The following is a 24,834-nucleotide window of genomic DNA, read 5'->3' on the forward strand; positions in this document are numbered from 1 at the left end:
TCTGTCACCCAGGTTGGAGTGCAGTGGCACGATCTCCGTTCACTGCAACCTCCGCCTCCTAGGTTCAAGCAATTCTCCTGCCTCAGCCTCCTGAGTAGCTGGGATTACAGGGGCACACCACCATATCTGGCTAATTTTTGTATTTTTAGTACAGACAGGGTTTCACCATGTTGATCAGGCTGGTCTTGAACTCCTGACCTCGTGATCCACCCGCTTTGGCCTCCCAAAGTGCTGGTATTACAGGCATTAGCCACCATGCCTGGCCAGGTAAGCTTTTTTTAATGTGCAGCAGAAATTACTCAGGGCATTGAATATATTTAGGTTATAAATGCTGTAGAACACTAACAAGAACTGTGAAGATCTTAACTGTCAGATTTTACATTGCATAGAAGCTAGCAAGTTAGCCTGCACAGTCATGGATGCTGTCAGATGACATTAGTCTTCTGGATCAGAAACAAAAATTAATCAGGGTATAGCAGGCAGCATGAGCTTCATGTTCTCATGAAGTCCAATCTTCAATCTCTTGCTCCTCAAATCCCAAACAGGCAGTGTCAACAGGCCCAGGTGGGTGCTGAGCATGCAATAGGATAGTATCACAGCTGAGGAACCTTAAACTTAGGAAACCCAATCTTCTAAAGGGGCTACTAGCAATCCTTTGCCATCAGTGGCAGAAGGGAAGAGCATTATCTTTTTATCCTGGACAGCAAACTAATCTGTTCACTGCCTTGGAGGGAGATACAACCTCTGTCTTCGAAGCCTGTTTCCTATACAGTTGTCCTTGAAAAGACGATCCAGAGCAAAAGCTGTCAAAGTCTGCTCAGAGACATACAGAAATGCAGGAGATCGAAGAATTGTCTCCCAGGAAATGATATATTCTTCGGGCTATTATACTTATGTTACCATATATTCTCTATGTGATAATTTAACCAAGTAGTTCATTTTTACTACTCTATTTAAAAACAAAAAAGGAATACAGAAATTTCAGCTTTTCCTTAGAAAAGTAATGTAGCTATCTAGTTATCACACTAAACTTGTGTGTCCACATGCATTTTTACTAAAAATAAAGACAATATGACACAGAATGAGTAAAACTTTTCACTTTACCAAACTACTCACCTAAATGGCAAATGATATTTTCAAAGGTTCCTACAAGCAGTACCATGTGAAGCACCTAATGTTCACAAGGCCTACTCCTTTATCCAGTCAAAGACAGTAGGTTAAATTCAACTTATTAGCCAAATATCAATATTCTTCACACAAATAAACACCTGAAAGAAAACTTATTCATACTGGCATAGTAGGGGATTCAACCTCTTAAAAATATTTTTAGGCTCAGCGCAGTGGCTCACACCTGTAATCCCAGTACTCTGGGAGGCCAAGGCAGGCGGATGACTTGAGCTCAGGAGTTCAAGACCAGCCTGGCCAACACGGTGAAACCCCATCTCTACTAAAAGTACAAAAAAAATTAGGTGAGCATGGTGGTGCGCGCCTGTAGTCCCAGCTACTCAGAGACTGAGGCACGAGAATTGCTTGAACCAGGGAGGCGCAAGTTGCAGTGAGCCAAGATCGTGTCACTGCACTCCAGCCTGAGTGACAGAGCGAGACCCTGTCTCAAAAACAAAACAAAATTTAAAAAATCAAATTAGAATTTCGCATAAATTTGTTTTCTTATGTAATGACTCAATACAAAATATTATAGTCATGGGAAGTATAAGTTTGTGTAAAAACAGAAGTTTTTTCTTTTTTTTTTTTGAGATAGGGTCTAACTCTGCCAGCAAGGCTGGAGTGCAACGGTGTGATCACAGCTCCCTGAAGCCTTGACTTCCTGGGCTCAAGTGATCCTGCCACCTCAGCCTCCCAAGTAACTAGGACTATAGGCACACACCACTATTTCTGGCTACTTTTCTTATTTTTTGTAGAGATATGGTCTCGCTATATTGTCCAAGCTAGTCTCAAACTCCTGGCTTCAAGTGATTCTCCCGCCTTGACCTCCCAAAGTGTTGGGATTACAGGTGTGAGCCACCACAGCTCGCCTAAAAACAGAAACTTTTTTTTTTTTTTTTTTTGAGACGGAGTCTTGCTCTGTCACCCAGGCTGGAGTGCAATGGTGCCATCTCAGCTCACTGCAACCTCTGCCTCCCAGGTTCAAGCGATTCTCCTGCCTCAGCCTTCCGAGTAGCTGGGACTACACATGCATGCAACCACACCCAGCTACTTTCTGTATTTTTAGTGGAGACAGGGTTTCACCATGTTAGCCAGGCTGGTCTTGATCTCTTGACCTCGTGATCCACCTGCCTCGGCCTCCCAAAGTGCTGTGATTACAGGTGTGAGCCACTCAACAGAAACTTTTAAACTGAGAATATGCTTCTAACATAACCACTAAAAATAAAAAAAAACAAAAACCTTTTTGGAATCACATTTTGTAGAAAGAGTGCATAAACTGCTGCATCTTCAAAACTTTTATTCTGAATATTTAAAATTGGGAAAAACAAAGTTAAAGTAGTATATGTGACATACCTCTCCTAGAGCCTCGTATCTTTTCTGGTTCCATCTGTGCAAATCTTCCCGGTAGTTAAAAACAAATGGTTCCCCAGTTTTTATGTGTCTTAACTGTCCCTCTAAGAAGATAAACAAACAATATTGCTATACTTCAAAGTATATTTACAATAATATAAACAGTACAACAAAGAATGTCTGATAAAAATTTAAAATAACTTTCTCAGAACAGTTTATCTTTTTCATTAGATTTTTTTCTTCAGATGTCACTATGACGCAAACGTACAGATTATGTAACTAATAATGATCCCCAAGTACTCAAAAGTTATTCTTCTTGACCTTCATGTCTCTAATCTAAAGCAAACTAACAATACTTTAAGGCCTAATATGTATAAAGACCTCTCTAGCTATTGCCATGAACATGGGCCCAGTCCTCAAGAAGCTTAGAGGTTACCTGATGAGTAAAAGCATAAATATCAAGAAGTTAAGCAACTTTTCAGGAAGCTAAACAATCGAGATTGAAATACGTCAACAGTCTAAAAATCTGCCACTGGGGATTCATATAGACAATAAAGTCTAGAATGATTTTGGAAACATGAAAACTATCTGTGGGCTAGAAGAGGTTTAGAAGGTTTCAGTGAGATTTCTCAACTAGGTCTTCAAATACAGGTAGAATGTCAAATGAAAACCAGAGAGAAGCACTGAGCTAACACAGGTTCAGGCTATCAAATCACACTCACACAAAGCAAAGCTCTTTACGGATAGTGACTAAGCTTTACTAATAATTTCAAGGGTACAAGGAATCAAGAAGCATAGGCAAGGCAGGGAGAAGTCTGCAGCATCTGGTCATTTCCCCCAGGTCCTTTCCTCTCATTGGATAGCACTCTCTGGCCCAAAGTAGATGAGGACTCTACGTGAAGCATACAGGTAACCTCACACGCCGGTGAGCATTTGGGTTATAAAATATTTCCATTTTACGTGCCAAAGAGTTGTCCTGCTTATGTGATATTCTTCAGAGAAACATTCCTCATATCTAAACCAGTCATCCTGCTCAAAGTATTCTATAGAAAAGGACTCTTCTCAGAGCAAATATTAATCTACATTTATTTTATTTATTTATTTTTAGATGGAGTCTCGCTGTCACCCAGGCTGGAGAGTACAGTGGCCCAATCTCAGCTCACTGCAACCTCTGCCTCCCAGGTTCAAGAGATTCTCATGCCTCAGCCAACAGTAGCTGGGACCACAGGTGCATGCCACCACACCTGGCTAAATTTTGTGTTTTTTAGTAGAGATGAGGTTTCACTATGTTGTCCAGGGTGGTCTTGAACTCCTGACCACAAGTGATCCACCCGCCTCTGCCTCCCAAAGTGATGGGATTGCAGACATGAGCCACCGCGCCTGGCCAGTCTAATTTATTAAATGAGTTAATTATCAGCATGTTTATAAGGAGAAAAGACGAAGCCACTTGTCTCCTGGACAGGACTTTTTCCCCAGGGGTATTCCCGGGGTAATCAGGAGAGAAATACACTACAGGCCAATTGCTTAAACTCCTCTTCCCCTCCATGCAACAAATATTACTACTTCTACTGGCATAAAATAACTTTTATTAAAAAGTATAAAAATTAATATCAGAGAAAAGATCAAAGTTTCTAGTCTCTTATTTTAAACTCAACATCTTAGTACATGATGACTGTTACCATAACTCTTAATATTTATAACTGATACTGGAAAGGAATATCCACTAACACAGTGATGACAAAGCACCAATTCAGTTAATGCAGAACAACCAATAGAAAACTACAACTCAGATGCACCTACCCTGTAATAACATTACCCTTCAAGTGTAAGGGTGTATTACACATGATTCTCTGTTCCAGAAACATCCTTGCAATCTACAGTATGTTCCTCCACATCCCAAGTGTAAAGGTTATTTTATTCAGAACTGAATTAATAAATTTTAAAACAAGGATGTTGCTGAAAAATCATTGAAAATTACTTTAAAACATTGTCACAGATAATTATTGCCAGACACTTTATTCTACATAACATGTGAAACAGTAGCATCTTTCTCTATAATTTAATTAGGAGTTCAAATTGGATACCAGGGAGTTGAACGCTCAAGGTTGAAATGCATACGCTGAATCAAATTCATGACCATTAGTTTACGTAACTTGACAACTACAGAAAATTGTTACTTGGTTCTTTCACTTGAATGAAAAATTTCACCATGCAAGGATGTCATTATTTCTCAAAAGAATACAGAAAACATTCTACTTGGCCTTTAAAAGTAGCAAATAATATCTGTCTTATTATTCTATGAGCATTGTTAAATAAATTTTGCATATACTATATATAGATAGATAGATAGATATACACCACTTACTTTCATTAAAAGCATATTCAAATCCTTCCAGGGTATCAGGAAAATCAAGAGGCGGTTCATCTTTTTTCATTAGTTCGTCCAAATCTATCCTAGATAATAAATCTAGAAAAGAAATGATATGAAATTTACTTATATTCATTTTCATAGTTTGTAACAAAGATTTTAATTTAATTTAATTTAAAGTATTCTTTGTTCTATTAATTTTTATGTGTTGCTTTAACTGATAATGCTACTAAATTGAATTCCCAAAATACTATATTATGATCAAGCACAATATTAACATAAGCACCTTCAAAATCATAATTCTAAAAACAACTACAACTCAGATTCTATACACCATTATATTAAACTTTAACTTCTTCCCTTCAAAATAGACAGCTATTAATTTGTACCTTATTAACCTCATTTAAAAGTTTCAGACATTAATATGACTTTTCAAAAGTCATCAAATCTTATATGTAACTGAAACATTTATGAATAAAGAAACTTATAAATGTAAATAGTATTAATATAGCATATTATTCTATTTTTAGGGGGAAAACTGTTAAAATAAAACATGCTAACTAGCAAAAATTATTTCACATAGTTTCTATTCTTCACATCACTTGAATCCATGCAACCAAAAAAACTCTGTCAAGGAGTTTTTCTTTTTCTTTTTTCTTTTTGATATGAGGTCTCACTCCGTCACCTAGGCTGGAGTGCAGTAGCACAATCTTGGCTCACTCTCCAACCTCCGCCTCCCAGGCTCAAGTGATCCTCCCACCTCAGCCTTCCGAGTAGCTGGGACTACAGGCGGGTGCCCGCATGCCAGGTTATATTTTGTATTTTTCACAGAGATGGGGTTTCACCATGTTGCCCAGGCTGGTCTCAAACTCCCAGACTCAAGTGATCTACCCACCTCAGCCTCCCAAAGTGCTGGGATTACAGGCTTAGCCGCCATGCCTGGCTGAGTTTTGGGGTAATTTTACATTGATGGAAAAGTTGAAAGACAGTATGAAGAGTGTGTTATACCCTTTACTCACTTTCCCCTATTAGTAACATTTTATAACATCATGGCATATTTGTCAAAATGAAGAAACCAATACTGGCACATTACTACAAACTAAAGCCCAGGCATTATTCATATTTCACAAGTTGTTCCATTAATGTTCATTTTCTTTTCCAGAATTCCATTCAGGACACCACATTACATGTAATTATTATCTCTCCCCAGTCTCTGTGGTCTGTGACAATTCTCAATCTTCTCTTCTTTTCCATGATCTTGACAATTTTGAGGACTGTGTCAGGTGTTTTATAGAATGACCCTCAATTTGGGTTCGTCTAATGTTTCTGCTTATGATTAGACTAGGGTTATGATTTCTGGAAAGAATATCACCGAGGTCAACTGCCATTCTCAACAGATCATGGCAAAGGGAACATGATATCAACAGGACATCACCAGTGATGCTAAACTTCATTACCTGGTTAAGGTACTATAGGCCAGGCCTCTCCACTATAACGTTATTGTTTTTTCCTCTTCATAATCTATTCTTTCGAGGTGACTATGTCTGGCCTACCCTCAGGGAAAAAGAGGAGGAATTATTCTCTACCTCCCATAGCAAAGAACACCTAAATGTATTATTGGAATTATTCTGTATGGAAGATTCATCTCTCTTCATCCATTTACACATTTATTCAATCACTTATTTATATCAGTATGAACTTGTGGACACTTATTATGTACTATAGGTTATAATCCAATACTACATTATTAATTTTGCTCCTCAAATTGTTCCAGCCATGACTACTGTAAGCTCTTTTTTAGACGTCTCCTGTGTCCCTTTGACATGTTCTTACCTTTTTGCTTTTCATGCACTTCCTTACTTTCTACTACTAAAAGATGCTCCAGCCTCATATTGTATCTTTCCTGTACCAGCCCTAGAATCAGTCTGTCAACAAGCATTTAATATCTTTTAGGCTCATATTGTAGGATGAGGCAAAAGTTCTCACTATCTGTCATCACAGAGTCATTTATAAATCACATAAAAAATTTAAAACTTCAAATTTACTCATTTCCAAACAGATGTGGAATCATTTTTGTCTAATCAATAAATAAAGGTTAGTTAGGTTTTGAGCCTCTTCATTCTAACTCAAGTTCCTGAAGACAAACGCTCTTAGAATATGTTGTGAGGCAAACCAGTCCCTTTCCTACAAAAGAAATATCTCAGAAATAACACTTTATTTCCGTCTCTCACAGAAACATAACAAATCCTTCTGTATAGAACATCATCAAAATATGCTAGAGAAAAAAGTATTTTGTCTACCTCCAGTCACTAGCCTCTCTCTGTAGAACAAAAAAACAAGCCATCAAATGCTTCATTAAAAGAACCACTGTTTAGCACTCTTCAAAATCTTTTATCAAATTCAACTCACATAAAAATACACTATCCTCAATATAAAAAAAAGTTTGTACACTCTAGTAAGACAAAAATGTCGCATATACTGGGCTTAAAAAGGGACATATGTTGCATATGTTGACAATTCTTCATTCATTAGTAAAGTTCTTACCACCTTGTAAATCTTTTCAAAATAAAGACAGAGGGTTTTAATATCAAAAATTGACTTGCAGTAGCTAGAATGTTCTCACTTTCCTTCTTCCAATGAACTGAGGCTCTGGGGCAAAATCAGATTCCTTGACTTCGCAGTCATCTACAATTCAAAACTTACAAACCTTTTAATCAGACATCGAAACTGTCCATACATAAGCAGATTTTGCTTCTAATAGCTCTTTTCTGTATCTATTAGCTTAGACCATAAATGCAGCCTTAAATCTATATATCACTTTAAAGATTTCAAAGCACTTTCATATACATTACTTCATTTGATCATCACAGTCCTATGAAATAGTAACAAGTATTATCATATTCACCGTCTTTCAGACAAGAAAATGAACTCAGGTAAAATGGCTTGTCCAAAATCACAGTTTAGTAGTAGATGGGATTAATAAAATAAACATATCCCTCAAAGCCAAAGTCAGCACTCTTTCAAAATCACCATACTGATTCTATATGCTATATCAACCTTATAATACTCTAGCCCTCCTTTTCTCTGATTATATAGAATAAACACTTATGAATACAAAAATGTGCTTTGGCTTTGCTCAAAATGTTCCTTTGAATGATAAAATGAACAACTAAATAAAAAGACATTCCTCAAATTTTTCCTGTCAACTAGAGAACCTGATATAGATTTTTTTATTTCATTAGCGTTGAGAAGACATACAGAAAGGAACTGTCAGAAATTATTTTTCTGCTTTGTAAAAGAAAAGCAATAATGTAAAGTTGCATTTTACCCTGAGACTGGGTTCCAAAGGCAGATTATGCAAAAATCGAGTATAATGAAAGATTTCCATTGAAAATCCCTTCAACAACCTATAAAATACAATAGATTTGAATCCATATAACCTAAATATGCATCAGATATGACACGACTGTTTTTAAAGCATGGCTCTAGTGGTTAAAGTGATCCAGCAACTAGAATTCTAAACCTCAACTAAGCATATAAAACAACTGTATAAAAATACCATTTCACACCCAAAAGGAGCAGCAACTCAAACAGATATACTTGTACATTAATGTTCATAGGAGCATTATTCACAATAGTCAAAAGGTAGAAGCACCCCAAGTGTACATAGATGGGTGAATGGTATGATGGCTAATTTTATGTGAGACTGGGAAATAAGGTAACCAGATATTTGATTAAATATTATTCTGGGTGTGACTGTGAGGATGTTTCTGGATAGGATTAACATTTGAATGGGTAGACTTAGTAAAGCAGATTCCCTCCTCAATTTGTATGGGCCTCATCCAACTGGATGAAAGTGTGTATAGAGCAACAACGCTGAGTAAAGGAGAATTCACTCTCTCTGCCGATCTTCAAGCTGGGAAATTAGTCTTCTGCCTTCAGATTTAGACTGGAACTCACACCATCAGCTCTCCTGACTTGAACTTTACTGTCAGCTCTCCTGGGTCTCTAGCTTGCTGATAACAGAACTTGGGTCTTCTCAGCGTCCATAATTGTGTGAGTCAATTCTTTGTAGTAAATATTTCCTTAATAAAGCAAGACATTCTTACACAAAACTGATGTACCTTGAAGATATTATGCAAAGTGAAATAAGCTGACACAGAGGGACGAATATTATATGATTGCACATTTCTGAGATTTCTAGAGTCATCAAACTTATAAAGACAGAAAGTAGAATGGTGGTTGCTGAGGGCTGGGCAGAGAGGGGAATAGGGAGTTATTGTTTAATAGGTATAGGGTTTCAGTTTTGCAAGATGCAGAGTTCAGGAGATGGATGGTGGTGATGACTGCAATGTAATGTACTTTATGCTACTGAACCCTATATTTAACAACACTGGAGCATATTTAACAACAGTTAAAATGGTAAGTTTTACATTACGTCTATTTCACCACACTAAAGAAAGTACCATTTGGTGTCTTTATTTTTAAAAACTGTATTAAATAAATGAGTATTTAAAACACTATTGGAATTCTACTTCTGGCCAAAATAGAATAACAGGAACCGAATTATTTTCACTTTCCTTAAACAACTGGAAAGCAAGAAGACACATGTAAAAGAACAGTTGGGCAACAGGCAGCCAGAACTGAGAGAAAAAGAAACAAATGACATAAACCCCTTGATGCCCTGGCTTACTGTATGGAGACAGTTTAAGGCACAACAGGAAGGAAGAACCCAAACAAAGAATGAAGACCCTGCTGAGCTGATGATACAGAGATCAGAATTTGAATAATCCAAGGTGGCTGGATTTGGAAGCAGAGAAGGAGCACAGGGGAAACTGTTTAGAAAGAGAGACTGCTCTCTTTCTAATTTCAGAGGGATTCTCTCATGTCTCTGACTATTTATCCATACACACAGGAGAAAAAAAAATTACCCAAGGACAAGGAAATCAGCAGGCTGAACAATTCCTTAAGTACACACAGAGCTGCAAATATGTATGCCTATTAGCCCTAGAGAAAGGAAACTCTAAAACTGTCATATCGAAGATTAAAAAAACAAGCCTCCAAGAAAAAAAAGTTACAAATATTATAAATACCTGTCAGAACAAAGCCCAACATTCTTTAAAATAATACCAAAAAGCAAAGCAAAACAAAATTTAAGCACCAACTTATTCTTTAAAGGAATAGAACAAAATCCAGCACCCAATAATGTATAATTTACAATGTCTGGCATCTATGAAAAATGATAAGGCATGTAAAAAGGTAAAAATTATGATCCATAAACATGAAGAAAATCAATCAATAAACCAAGAAATGATAAAGATAAAGGAATTAGAAGGAAAAAACATCTACTTCAATGTGATCTGTATGTTCGAAAAAAATGTTTAATCATTAATATACCAAAGTGAGAACTGGAAGAAATTTAAGCTCCTATATATAAAAAAATTCTATCTATAATTAAAAATAGACTGTTAAAAATTCACAGCAAATATAATTACAGAAGATGAGATCAATGAACTTTGAGACCTAACAGCAGAATTATCCAAAATGAAGCAGAGAAAAATAATAGTTTAAAAATGAAGAAAGTATCACTGACCAGTGTGACAATGTCAAGTTGTCTAATACATTTTAAGTGTGTTCCAAGATGAAATCAATGCTGGGAAGTGACATAGTTTGGATGCTTGTCCCCTCCAAATCTCATGTTGAAATGTGACCTCCAATGTTGGAGGTGGCCCTAGTGGGAGGTGTTTGGGTCATGCGAGTAGATCTCTGGAAATAATTTCTCACTCTATGAGTTCCCTGAGATCTGCTTGCTTAAAAGAAGGTGGCACCTCTTCCTTCTCTCTCTTGCTCCCTCCCTCTCACCACGTAACATACTGGTACCCCTTTGATCTGCCATGATTGTAAGCTTCCTCAGGCCCTCACCAGAAGGAGACGTCAGCACTATGCTTCAGGTACAGCCTGCAGAACTGTAAGTCAAATAAACCTCTTTTCTTTTAAATTACCCAGTCTCAAGCACGCCTTCATAGCAATGCAGACAAACACAGGAGGGAGACTGAGAACTGAGGGAAAAAAAAACATTTTTTAAAAAGTAGATGAAATGTTTTCCAAATATGATGAAAACGTTAATCCAAGCAGAATAAACACTGAGAAAATGATACAAAGGTATATCATAATTACATTTCTGAAAATAGGTGATAAAGATAAAATCTTAGGGCCAGGCATGGTTGCTCATACCTGTAATCTCAGCACTTTGGGAGGCTAAGGTGGGTGGATCACTTGAGGTCAGGGGTTTGAGACCAGCCCAGCCAACATGGCGAAACCTCGTCTACCAAAAATACAAAAATTAGCTGGGTGTGGTGGCACGCGCCTGTAATCCCAGGTACTTGGGAGGCCGAGGAATGAGAATTGCTTGAACCCGGGAGGCAGAGGTTGCAGTGAGCCGAGATTGCACCATTGCACTCCAGCCTGGATGACAGAGTGAGACTGTCTCAAAAAAAAAAAAAAAAAAAAAAAAAAAAGATAAAATCTTAGAAGCAGATAGAGAAAAAAGGAACAAAGATAATGACAGAAGACTTTTCAGGAGCTATGCAAACAAGACAATTGTGCAACATTTTTCAACTAAAGAAAAAAAAAAGTCCATCAACCTGGAATTCTATGCCAACCAAAAGCATCTTTCCAAATAGAAGAAATAAAGATTTTTTTCAGACACAAAAAAGCTGAAATAATTTATCACCAGTAGGCCTGCAAAAGAAAATGGTAAGAAAAGTTCTTTGGGTTGAGGCAAATTATACTAAACAGAAATATGTATCCACATAAAGAAATAATGTGTACTTCAAAAGAAAATTATATGACTAAATAAAAGCATTTATTTCTCATTGTTAAATATCTTCAACAGGTAATAGTAAAACAGAGGATATCACTACAGACCCTGCAGCCATTAAAAAAACAAGAAGGGGGCCAGGCACAGTGGCTCATGCCCGTAATCCCAGCACTTTGCAAGGCCAAGGCAGGCAGATCACGAGATTAGGAGTTCGAAACCAGCCTGACCAACATGACCCCATCTCTACTAAAAATACAAAAATTAGTCAGGCATGGTGGTGTATGCCTGTAATCTCAGCTACTCAGAAGGCTAAGGCAGGAGAATCACTTGAACCTGGGAGGCGGAGGTTGCAGTAAGCCGAGATGGTGCCACTGCACTCCAGCCAGGGCCACAGAGCAAGATTCCATCTCAAAAAAAAAAAAAAAAAAACAAGAAGGGAATATTAGTGACAACCCTATACACATAAATTATACAAATTACTAAAACTCATCCTATATAAAATAAACAATATGAATAGTCTTATGACTATTAAAGAAAATGAATTTGAATTAAAATCTCCCCCAAAAATTTTTCAGGTCAAGGAAGTTTCACTGGAGAAATTTCCAAAATACTTAAAAATAAATTAGTACCAATTCTACACAATATCTTCCAGTAAATAAAACAGAGGTGAATATTTCCTAAATCATGTTAAAAGATCAGTATTACCCTGATAACAATTCTAGACAAAGACAGTACAAAAAAAGAACACCCCAGTTCAATATCTCTAATGAACCTGGACACAAAAATCTTCAACAAAATATTAATTCAAAACCAGCAATATATAAAAACAAATTACATCAGAATCAAACAGGGCTTATGACAGAATGGTTCACTATTCAAAAAATCAACATGTAATCCACTATTTCAACAGGCTACAGAAGAAAAAAATACATGACCCTATCAATTGATGCATAAAATAAAAGCATTTGACAAAAATTCAACACTTGGCCAGGCGCGGTGGCTCACGCCTGTAATCCCAGCACTTTGGGAGGCTGAGGCACGTGGATCACGAGGTCAGGAGATCAAGACCATCCTGGCTAACACAGTGAAACCCCATCTCTACTAAAAATACAAAAAATTAGCCGGGCGTGGTGGCAGGCACCTGTAGTCCCAGCCACTCAGGAGGCTGAGGCGGGAGAATGGTGCGAACCCAGGAGGCGGAGCTTGCAGTGAGCCGAGACTGCACCACTGCACTCCAGCCTGGGCGACAGAGTGAGACTCCGTCTCAAAAAAAAAAAAAAAAAAAAAATCAACACTCACTCATGATTAAAACCTCCCAGCAAGCATCGAATAAAAGGGACTTCTTCAACATGATAAAAAGCGTTTACCAAAAAACTTACAACTAACATAAGGCTTAATAGTGAAAGACAATCCTTTTCCCTCAAGGTTGAAAACAAGAAAGAATATCCATCCTCACTATTCTTGTTCAACATAGTACTGAAAGTCCTAGTCAACACAGGCCACAAAGAAAAATAAAAGGCACATAGACTGGATAGAAACATTATCCAATTTGCATATGACATGATTGTCTACATAGAAAATCCTGAGGAATCCACAAAAGAATCTCCTAGAACAAACAAGCAAGTTCAGGAAGATCACAGTATATAATATCAACACACAAAACTTAATTGTATTTTCATAAACCATCAATAAACATGTGTAAACTGAAATTATAAACATAACACCATTTATAATCACTCCAAAAAATTAAAATACTTACATATAAAGCAAATAACAAGTATAGGATTTACATGCTGAAAATTAGAGTGCTAATGAAAGAAATCAAGGAAGATTTAAATAGACATACCAGGTGAATGGATTAGAAGACTCTATATTGTAGATATCAATTCTCCCCAAATTTATCTAAAAGTTTAAATACAATTCCTATCAAAATCACAGTAAAGTTTTTTGCAGATATAGACAAGTATATTCTAAAATGTATATATAAAGGCAAATGATCTAGAATAGCTAAACAATTTTCTAAAAGAATAAAGGAAGAATCACTCTGTTCAATGTTAACTTACTATATAGCTACTGTAATTAAGAGAGTGTGGTATTGGTAAACACACAGATCCAGGAAACAAAATAAAGAACTCAAAAACAACTGTCCAAATATGCCCAATTCATGGTTGACAGGCATGAAAAAGCAATTCAAAGATGAAAAGACAGTCTTCTTCAGAAATGGTGCTGGTATAAGAGGACATCAAAATGATAAAAATGAACCTCAACCTGTATCTCACATCTTACATAAAATTTAACTCAAAATGAGGGGGAGGTGCTTCAAGAAGGCTGCCTAGAGGCATTTGGTACTCACCTTACCTCCAAAGAAGAGCCAAAATGCAAGTAAATAATCACATTTCAAACAGGTCATCGAAGATAGAACACTCTAATTTAATAGAAAAGTGACAAGAAACACTCAAAAAGCAAGGATAAAAAGGGAAAGGAGGCAACCTGCTTAGCTGAGATCAGCTGGGAGCCTGGAGAGGCTCCCCAACGTGGGAAAAGGATAAGTGAAAGATCTCCAGCAGTTCAAATTCCCACCACAGACCCCTGCAATTCTAGCCATGCAACAGCCCCTGAAACCCCATGGGCCCTGAGAATAAAGTAGGAAGCTTCCTGAAGACTGTGCAATGCCATGGCTCTAGAGAAGGAGCTCATGCTGAGCCACACACAACTCCTGAGTTCCAAGCAGCTACGGTAAGGTGCCATTTTGAGAGCCCAGCCCCTATAGAGCTGCATTCTGTCCCCAGGGGCCAACAGCCCCACATCTCCACATCACTGGACCCCCACTGACATCACCTGCCTACAGCGACTGCTGCAGCTGGCTAATGCCACCTGGGCAAAAAAGCACGCCATTCGCAGCAACCCCATTGCCCCAAGCAGCAAAACCATGGCACATTTTCACATGTCCTGAGGATATACTCCCCTAACCATGGCAGCCCCACAGCAGGCTGCTGCCACTGGGGCCAGAGCACAAGCGAAGCATGCAATCCCAACCATTTATCTATGGCTAGAGCCACTAAAAGCAACTTCACCCTCCCTAGTATAGGGCAGTGGTGCAGTCACTGCCACCCCTACTTGAGCATTCCACTGAGGGGCCTAGAAATAACCCCACCCCCGCCTACCAGAGCCAAGGTCTACATGTACCACAGGTGGGGGGGAAAGGGCAGGTCCACCTGGCCTGGCACACCCCCTATCAAGAGCCTGAGCCTGCCATCCACGGGCCTGGGAATTGCCAAGCACCAGTCCACCACCACTGTCACCTAAGCGCTCCTCCTAGGGGCCTCAGAATGGGCCCATCCAATTGCTGCTACCAACACAGTCATAAGCCTCACACATGCCACCTGCAGGCCTGGGCACTGTCCTGCCTAGCCTGTCGTAGCTACCATCAACAAAATCGTCAACTGCTCAGAACTCAGAGGTTAGTCCTACTACTGCTACTACCATAGCCCATACCATACCCACTGTTCAGAGACCCAAGCACCCATCCACTGGCCTGACCCACTGGTGCCACTATAGGCACACAAGTAAGCCACCTAGAGATCCAACAATCAACTGCAATAGACTACCCAACACCAGTGCCAGCATATGCCTCCCTGGAACCTAAGGACAGGCAGGCTGTGCCTGTGCTGCCAACACTAGAGCCCAAGGAATAGCCTACCTGGTATCCCTGTCCCCAGCAAAACCTCACCACAGCCTCCACTAACAACTGCACTCTAAGCCACTGACACCACTAATGTGGTTTACAGCTGAAAAAATCATACAGAAATTACATGACTGCACACACCCAGAATCAAAGCCAAAGTACTCTACTCAACCAACACCATAGATACATTTTAAGAAAAAAATCATCCATCATGATAGCAAATTCAAAAAATTGGAAGAATTGATTGTCACACCAGATACCCAGATATCAATGTAAATATATAAGAAACATTAAAAAAACAAGGACACTTCAAAAGGAGCACAATAACTCTCCGGCAACAGATTCTAATCAAAGAGAAATTTATGAAACCCCAGAAAAAGAATTTAAAATATTTATTTTAAAGAAGCTCAGTAAGATACAAGGGAATACAAAAAAGCAGTAAAAAGAAATCAGAAAAACAACTCAGGATATGAATGAGAAATTTACCAAAAAGATAGACAGATATAAAAAAAGAACCAATCAGAAATCCTGGAACTGAAGATTTCACTGAATGAAAGATGAAACATATTGAAAAGCTTCAATAACAGGCTAGATCAAGCAGAACAATGCATTTCAGGACACAAAGACAGGTCTTTTGAAATAGCTCAATCAGACAAAAAATAAAGAAAAAACAATGAGCAAGGGCTATGTGACATATGGAATACCATAAAGCTATAAAATACTTGAATTTGTGGTGTCCCAGAAGGCAAAGAAAAAACAAAAGGGTTAGAAACCCTATTTAATAAATAGTTAAAAAACTTTCAACATCTAGGAAGAGATTTGGGCTTCCAGATACAAGAAGCACATAAATCCCCAATCAAACACAATGTAAAAAGATCTTCTCCATCACGTATTATAGTCAAACTGTCAGAAGTCAAAGAAAGAATTCTAAAAACAGCACAAGGACAGTAGCTAGTCACTTAGAAGGGAACTTCTATCAGACTAATAGCACATTGCTCAACAGAACCTTACAGGCCAAGACAAAATGGGATAATATATTCAAAGCGCCGAAAGAGAGAAAACTGCCAACCAAGGATGCTATATCCAGAAAAGTTTTCCTTCATAAGTGAAGAAGAAATGAAGTCTTTCCCAAACAAGCAAAAACAGAGAATTCATCACTACTAGACCAGATCTAAGAGAACTGCTTAAGGGAATCTTAAACCTGGATGCAAAGGGAAGATATCTAGCATCATGTAAAGGCACAACAGAATAAAACTCACTGTTAGAGGAAACACACAAATTCGAAGGGAAAGAACTCAAATGTTACCACTATAGAAAACAACAAAACTACAATAATAAACAATAAGAGAAAAAGAAAAAAACAAAGGATATTAATGCAATAAGAATCAATAAATACAATGATAGAAATAAGCCCTCACATATCAATAATAACCTTTAATATAAATGAATTAAACTTTCAATAAAAGACATAGACTTGCTGAATGGATTTTAAAACATGGCCCAACTATATGCTGACCACAAAACACTCATCTTACCTGTAAAGACACATAAACTGAAAGTACAGGGATGGAGAAAGACATTCTGGCTGGGCACAGTGGCTCACGCCTGTTATCTCAGCACTTTGGGGGGCTGAGGCAGGCAGATCACTTGAGCTCAGGAGTTTGTGACTAGCCTGGCCTACATGGTGAAACCCCTTATCTCCAAAAAATATACAAATTAGTCGGGGATGGTGGCACATGCCTGTAGTCCCAGATACTCAAGAGGCTGAGGTGGGAGGATCGCTTGAGCCCAGGAGGTAGATGTTGCAGTGAGCTGTGATCATGCCACTGCACTCCAGCCTGGGTGACACAGTGAGACCCTGTCTCCAAAAAAAGAAAAAGAGAAAGACATTCCATGCAAACGAAAACCAAAAGTGAACAGAAGTAGCTATACTTATATCAGATAAAACAGAATTTAAGTTAAAAGCAGTAAAAAGAGACTAAGAAGGTCATTATATAATGATAAAGGAATCAATTCAGCAATAGAATATAACAATTCTAAACATACATGCACTCAACACTGGAGCATACAGACATATAAAGCAAACATTATTAGATCTAAAGGGAAAGATAGATTCCAATAAAATAATAGTTGGGGACTTTAAATCTCCACTCTCAGCATTAGACAGATCATCTAGGCAGAATATTATCAAAGAAACAGATTTAAACTACACATTAGATCAACTGGACCAAACAGACATTTACAGAACATTTCATCCAAGAGCTACAGAGTACACATTTTCTTCATATCAACACATGGAGCATTCTGCAGAATAGACCATATATTAGGCCACAAAACAAGACTCAACAAATTTTACCAAAAAATCATATCATGTATGAAATCACTAAAAACAAGAACTTGAGAAAATGTACAAATACATGGAAACTAAACTTGCTTCTGAATGAGCACTGAGTCAAGGAAGAAATTATGAAAAAATAAAGAACTGCCTTGAAGCAAATGAAAACCAAACACAACATACCAAAACCTATGGAAAACAGAAAAAGCAAGGGTAAAAGGAAATGATACAGCAATAAATGACTACATCAAAAAAGTAGAAAGATTTCAAGTAGTCTAAGGATGCACCCCAATGAAGAGAAGAAAAAACCAAACCCAAAATTAGAAAGGATAAAATAATAAAGAGCAGAATTATATGAAATACAGATTAAAAAAAAAAGCAAAGAATCAAGAAAATAAAAGGTAACTTTTTTGAAAAAGATAAACAAATTTCTAAACAGCTTGCCAGACTAAGCACACCCACACACACAAACAAAAACCCAGGAGACCCAGATAAAATCAGTAATGATAAAGGAATCATTACAACTACCACAGTAATAGAAAAGGTCATAACAGACTATTATGTTGAATCAAGAAGAAATAGAAAACCTGAACAGACCAGTTGTGAGTAATGAGATCAAATAGTAATAAAAAATCTCCCAACAAAGAAAAGTTCAGGACCATATGGCTTTACTACTGAATTCTACCAAATGTCTAAAGAAAAACTAACACAATTTCTCCTCAAACTATTCCAAAAAAATGAAGAGGAGGGAACTCTCCTTAACTCATTTCATAAGGCTAGAATTACCTTGATATCAAAACCAGACAAGATTGCAACAAAAAAAGAAAACTTCGGGCCAATATTCCTGACAAACATAGGTGCAAAATTACTCAACAAAATAACAATAAACCAGATTCAACAGCACATCAAAAAGATAACACATCATCATCAAGTAGGATTTACCTAGAAATGCAAGGATGGTTCAACATATGCAAATCAATTAGTGTGATACAGCACATCAACAGAATGAAGAACAAAAACCATATGATCATCTCAATAGATGCAGTAAAAGCATTTGATAAAATTCAACAACCCTCCCTGATAAAAACACACTCAACAAAGTAGGCATTGGAAAAATATATCTCAGCATAATAAAGGTCAAATGTGACAAACTCACAACAAACATCATAATGAATGGAGAAAAGTTGAAAGCTTTTCCTCTAAAAACTGGAACACAAGGATGCCCACTTTCACTACTCCTATTCAGCATAGTACAGAATGTCCTTTTCAGAAAAATCAGGCAAGAGAACAAAATAAAAAGCATCCAAATTGGAAAAGAAGTCAAATTGTCCTTTTGCATCTGATATAATCTTATATATAGAAAAACCTAAAGACTCCATCAATAAACTTGTAGCTCTTATAAATTCAATAAATAACAGTATATAGAATCAACATAGAAAAATCATTAGTGTTTCTAAATTCCAATAATAAATGAGCTGAGAAAGTGATCAAAAAGGCAAACTCATTTACAACAGCTATAAGAAAAATACCTAGGAATAAATTTAACCAAAGAGGTGAAAAACCTCTACAAGGAAAACTATAAAACATTAACGAAAGAAACTGAAGAAGACACAGACAAATGGAAAGACATTCCAGGCTCATAGACTGGAATAATTCAATGACCATATTGCTCAAAGCAACCTACAGATTCGACGCAATCCCTATTAAAATACCAATGACATTCCTCACAGAAATACAGAAAAACAAAAAACACTAAATTCAAATGGAAACAAAAAAGAGCTCAAACAGCCAAAGCAATGTGAGCAAAAGGAACACAGCTGCAGACATCATGCTAACCTGACTTCGAAATATACTACAAAGTTACAGTAACCAAAACAGCATAATATTATTATTTTAAAAATAAAAGACTTGTAAGGCCAGGCACAGTGGCTCATGCCTGTAATCCCAGCACTTTGGGAGGCCGAAGTGTGCGGATCACTTTGTTAGGGGCAGGTCTTTGTTCTCAGAGCTCCCAAGATGGTGGTGGGCTGCTCCCAAGATGGCAGCAAGCCTTTTGTTCTGGGACCTGCAGTTCTTGGCCTCATGGATTCCAAGGAATGGATTCTTGGGCCATGCAGTGAGTGTTATAGCTCTATTAGAAGCCATGGAACCCAGCAAATAGTGTTCAGCTCAATTAGGACGAACCCGGGCACACAGCCATGCAGGAACAATGGCAAGCCTCTAGCCCAATTGGGAGCAGCAATGGGCACCATGCTGGATCAGGAGCACAGCAGACACCTGCCGGATCTGGAGGGGTGGAAGTCAGCGGCAGGTCTGCGAAGGCGGCAAACAGCAGTGGTGGACAGGGAGCAAAAGCTCAGCTCGAGCAGTAACAAACACGGACCAGAAGAGTATGCAGTTGCAAGATTTAATAGAGTGAAAACAGAGCTCCCATAAAATGGGAGGGGACCCAAAGGGGGTTGCCATTGCCAGTTCGAATGCCTGGGTTTATATCCAGATCATTGTCCCTCCCCCTGTGCTCTCAGGCAATATATGATTTGACTATTTCTTTACCTCCTGCTTTTAGCCTAATTTGTATTTTAGTGAGCCCTCTTTACTACCTGATTGGTCGGGTGTGAGCTAAGTTACAAGCCCCATGTTTAAAAGTGGGTGCAGTCACCTTCCCCAGCTAGGCTTAGGAATTCTTAGTAGGCCTAGGAAATCCAGCTAGTCCTGTCTCTCAACTTGAGGTCAGGAGTTCAAGACCAACCAGCCTGGCATACATGGTGAAACCCCGTCTCTACTAAAAATACAAAAAAAAAAACCAATAATAATTAGCCAGGTGTGGTGGTGGGCACCTGTAATCCCAGGTACTCAGGAGGCTGAGACTAGAGAATCGCTTGAACCCAGGAGGAGAGGTTGCAGTGAGCCGAGATCGCGCCGCTGCACTCCAGCCTGGGCAACAATAGTGAAACTCCGTCTTAAAAAGATAGGTAGATAGATAGATAGATAGATAAAAGACATGTAGACTAATGGAACAGAATAGCAGTATAGAGAACCCAGAAATAAATCCACATATTTACAGTCAAGTGATTTGCAACAAAGGCACCAAGACTATACATTGGGGAAAGAACACCCTCTTACATAAATGATTCTGGAAAAACTAAATATCTATACGTAGAAGAATGAAACTGGAGCCCCATCACTCATCTATAAAAATCAACTCAAGATGGATTAAAGACTTAAATGTAAGACCTGAAATTACAAAGCTAGTAGAATGAAACACAGGGGAAACACTTCAGGACACTGGTCTAGGCAAAGATTTTTATGGCTAAAGCCTTTTGAGAAAACAGAAACAAAAAATGACAAATGGGACTACATTAAACTAAACAGCTTCTACACAGCAAAGAAAACAATTAACAGAATGAAGAGACAAACTATTGAATGGGAGAAAATATTCACAAACTATTTATCCAACAAAGTATTAATAATCCAGAATACACAAGGAAATCAAACAATTCAGCAGTAAAAAACAAAAAATAATCCCATTAAAACGTGGGCAAAGGACATAAATAAACATTTCTAAAAAGAAGGCATACGAATGGCCAATAGGTATGTTAAAAAACACTCAATTTCACTAATCATCAGGGAAATGCAAGCTAAAACCACAATTAGATATCCTCTCACCCCAGTTAGAATGGCTATTACTAAAAAGACAAAAAATAACAGAAGCTGATGAGGCTGTAGAGAAAAGGGAATTCTTACACACTGTTGTTAAGAATGTAAATTTGTACAACCTCCATGGAAAACAATATGGGCATTTCTCAAAATACTACAAATGGAACTACCATACAAGCCAGCATGTGCACTACTAGGTATGTATTCACAGAAAAGGAATCAGTATATCTAAAGGATAATTGCATTGCATGTTTATTGCAGCATTATTCACAATAGCAGAGATATGGAATCAACCTAAGTGTCCATCAACAGATGAATGGATAAAGAAAATATGATATAATATACACAGTGGAATACTATTTGACCATAAGAAATGTGGTCTATATACAAAAAGGAATACTATACAACCATAAGAAGAATAAAATCATGAATAAAATCATGTCATTTGTAGCAAGACGGATGGAACTGGAAGTTACTGTGTTAAGTGAAATAAGTCAGGTACAGAAAGACACAGTGCATGTTCTCACTCACATGTGAGAGATAAAAAAGTTGATCTCATGGAAGTAGGGAGTAGAATGATAGCTATCAGAGAAGTGTGTGGGTGATGGTGCACAGGAGGAAACAATGAAGAGAGTTTGTTTAATGGGTAGAAACATACAGTTAGATAGAAGGTATAAGTTCTAATGTTCAATAGCATATAGGGTGATTAAAGTTAACAACAAAGTATTACATATTTCAAGACAGCTAAAAGAGAGGACTTAAAATGTTCCCAACACATAGAAATCATAAACACTTGGGGCAACGGATAATGGAAATATCCTAACTTGAACATTACACATTTTATGCATATAACAAAATATCACATGTACCCCATAAGTATGTACAAATACATATCAATAAAACAAAGAGAATGAAAAGACAATCCAAAGACTGGGAATTTTACTAATCACATATCTTAAAAAGAAGTTGTATCCAGAACATATGAACAACTTTTAAAACTCAACAATAAGAACACAAACAAAAAAAGGGGGGCAAAATTCTAGACTTTACCAAGAAAGATGTACATATGGCATATAATTCACCATTAGGAAAATGCAAATTAAACCACATAGAAACAAAAGCCTGTGACAATGAGAAAAAAAGTCAACAAACCTGTCAATATTAATTGCTGATAAAGATGCCAAACTAAGAGAACTCTCATACATTATTGGTAGTAGTGAAAAATAATACAGGTACCTTGAAAAGTGGTTTTCTAGTTTTTACAAAGTTACTGTAGACATACCATATTACCCAGCAGTCCTCCTCCTAGGTATCAACCCAGGACAAATGAAAATAAATATCCACATAAAAACCTGTTGATGAATGTTTGTAAAGACTGTATTCATAATCACCCAACCCTGGAAACAACACAAATGTCTAACATTTGGCAAATGGATAAGTAAAATATAGTTTATTCATTCAACAGAATAAAATTCAGCAATGAAACGAAACCTACTAATATATGTTTAAAAATTAACTGAAAATAGATCATTAATTTAAATGTGAAATATAAAACAAAACTTTTACAAGAATGCATAGGAGAAAACCTTCATAAACTAGGACTAGGGAAAGAGTTCTTTGACATGACACTAAATGCACAGTTTATAAAAGAAAAAAATTGATAAACACGACTTCATCAGAATTAAAAATGTTTGCCCTACGAAAGATCTGTTAAGAGGGTGAAAGACAAGCTACAGACTGAGAGAAAATATTCACTAAGAATATATCCAATAGAGACTTGTATCTAGAAAATATAAAGAACTATCAAAGCTCAATAGTTTTAAAAAATCCATTTAGAAAATGGACAAAAAATATGAATAGGTATTTTACCAGAGACAAGGTATAGATGGCAAATAAGCACATGAAAAGATGTATGGTCAACATCACTAGTGAGATATCACTACGTACCTAATAAAATGGCTAAAACTAAAACATAGTAATAATACCAAATGCTGAGGAGGATGTAGACAAAGTGGTTCTTTCATACGTGACTGGTGGGAATGTAAAATGGTACAGCCACTCTGGAAAATAATTTGGTATTATCTTATAAAGTTAGAAATGCACTTACCATATGACCCAGCAATCACATTCTTGGGCATTTAACCTAGAGATATGAAAACTTATGTTCACATAAAAACTTATACATGAATACACACAGTAAATTTATTTCTAATAATCAAAAACTGCAATCAATCCAAATGCCCTACAATGGGTCAATGGTTAAACAAAATGGCATATCTAGACAATGGAATATTACTCATCAGCAATAAACACAAATGAACTACTGATATTTACAAAAATTTGGATGGATCTCAAAGGCATTATACTTATTGAAGAAGGCCAATCTCAAAAAATTACATACCTGATGATTCCATTTCTATAACATCTACAAAATGACAAAACTAAAGGGATGGAGAACAGATTAATGATTGCCAGGAGACAGAGATGAAGTTGGCAGTTGGAGACATTCTTACAAATGGGTAACAGAAGGGACTTGCTAGTGGTAGAACTCTTCTGTATCTTGATTGTCTGTGGTCATGGTTGCACAAGACAATACACAGGATCAAATTGCACAGAACTCCAAACACACTCTCACACACACACACAAATTACTGCATATAAAACCTAATGAAAATTGAATAATGACCGTGTTTAGTTAACAGTACTGTACCAATAAGAATATCTTGGTTTTGATATACTATTAGCCATATAAGATGTTACCATTAGGCTATCACAAATAATGATCATAATAACTCAACATTAATGTCCAGAATAATTTTTAATAAAGGCACTATAGCAAAATGCAGGCATTTTTGAAGGGGACTGGGGTTAGAGGGCAGTGGTAAATAAAAACTAATACATACGAACTAAGAGGACCAGATACAGAACATATTTTCAGAAATCCAGGTAAAATGGGTCAACAAATCAATAAGAGGCAGTAAACTAAAACCCTGTAAAACTGGCAAAGGGAAAAAGTAATATTTTTAAGAAATGCAAGAATTCTTTACAAGCATATCTTCATTGCCATCTCCAAAAGAGACGACATAACTTTCTTGTGAATAATATGCCTTCCTTTAATTATAACAGTCATCACCATCTTCCTTACCATCTTCATTATTACAGCAAACGAATTCAAACTACTTTCTTCCAGCATGCACTGCTTTAACCCTGCTCATCTTGAGTTTTACCTGACATTTTTCTCACCACCAATATACTTTTATGAGATTTTTCTACCATCTATGCCTTATCTGAAGCACTTTTCAATTAGGGAAAAGTTAAATCACCTCCAAGAGTGCATCTTGCCATGTAAACCTGAAATCCTCTCATGAACAGCAAAGAGTGATCATTATTAGTTCACTGTTTTACATATCATAGCCCGGTTTTGAATAAACTCAAGAATAAAACTGTCTTCCTGT

General features: G+C 37.2%; 1 protein-coding gene across 14 annotated transcripts in view; it reads right to left on the reverse strand.

Moving 5' to 3' along the window:
• Positions 1 to 24,834, reverse strand: part of ARB2A (ARB2 cotranscriptional regulator A) — a 500,239-nt gene that overhangs the window by 437,184 nt on the left and 38,221 nt on the right. For 10 of the 14 annotated variants that reach the window (XM_054489438.2, XM_063665013.1, XM_063665003.1 and 7 more), the window contains 2 exons: positions 4,880 to 4,981; positions 2,518 to 2,618 (listed from right to left, as the gene is read on the reverse strand). In XM_054489438.2, coding sequence (XP_054345413.1) covers positions 2,518 to 2,618; positions 4,880 to 4,949 — 171 coding nt within the window. In that variant the 5' untranslated portion in view covers positions 4,950 to 4,981. Of the gene's footprint in view, positions 1 to 2,517; positions 2,619 to 4,879; positions 4,982 to 23,486; positions 23,523 to 24,834 lie in introns of those variants that run through there. The other 4 variants (XM_054489431.2, XM_063665010.1, XM_063665009.1 and 1 more) reach the window with 4 other exon arrangements.

The sequence above is a fragment of the Pongo pygmaeus genome, chromosome 4 (genome assembly GCF_028885625.2).
Source record: "Pongo pygmaeus isolate AG05252 chromosome 4, NHGRI_mPonPyg2-v2.0_pri, whole genome shotgun sequence".
Lineage (NCBI taxonomy): Eukaryota > Metazoa > Chordata > Mammalia > Primates > Hominidae > Pongo > Pongo pygmaeus.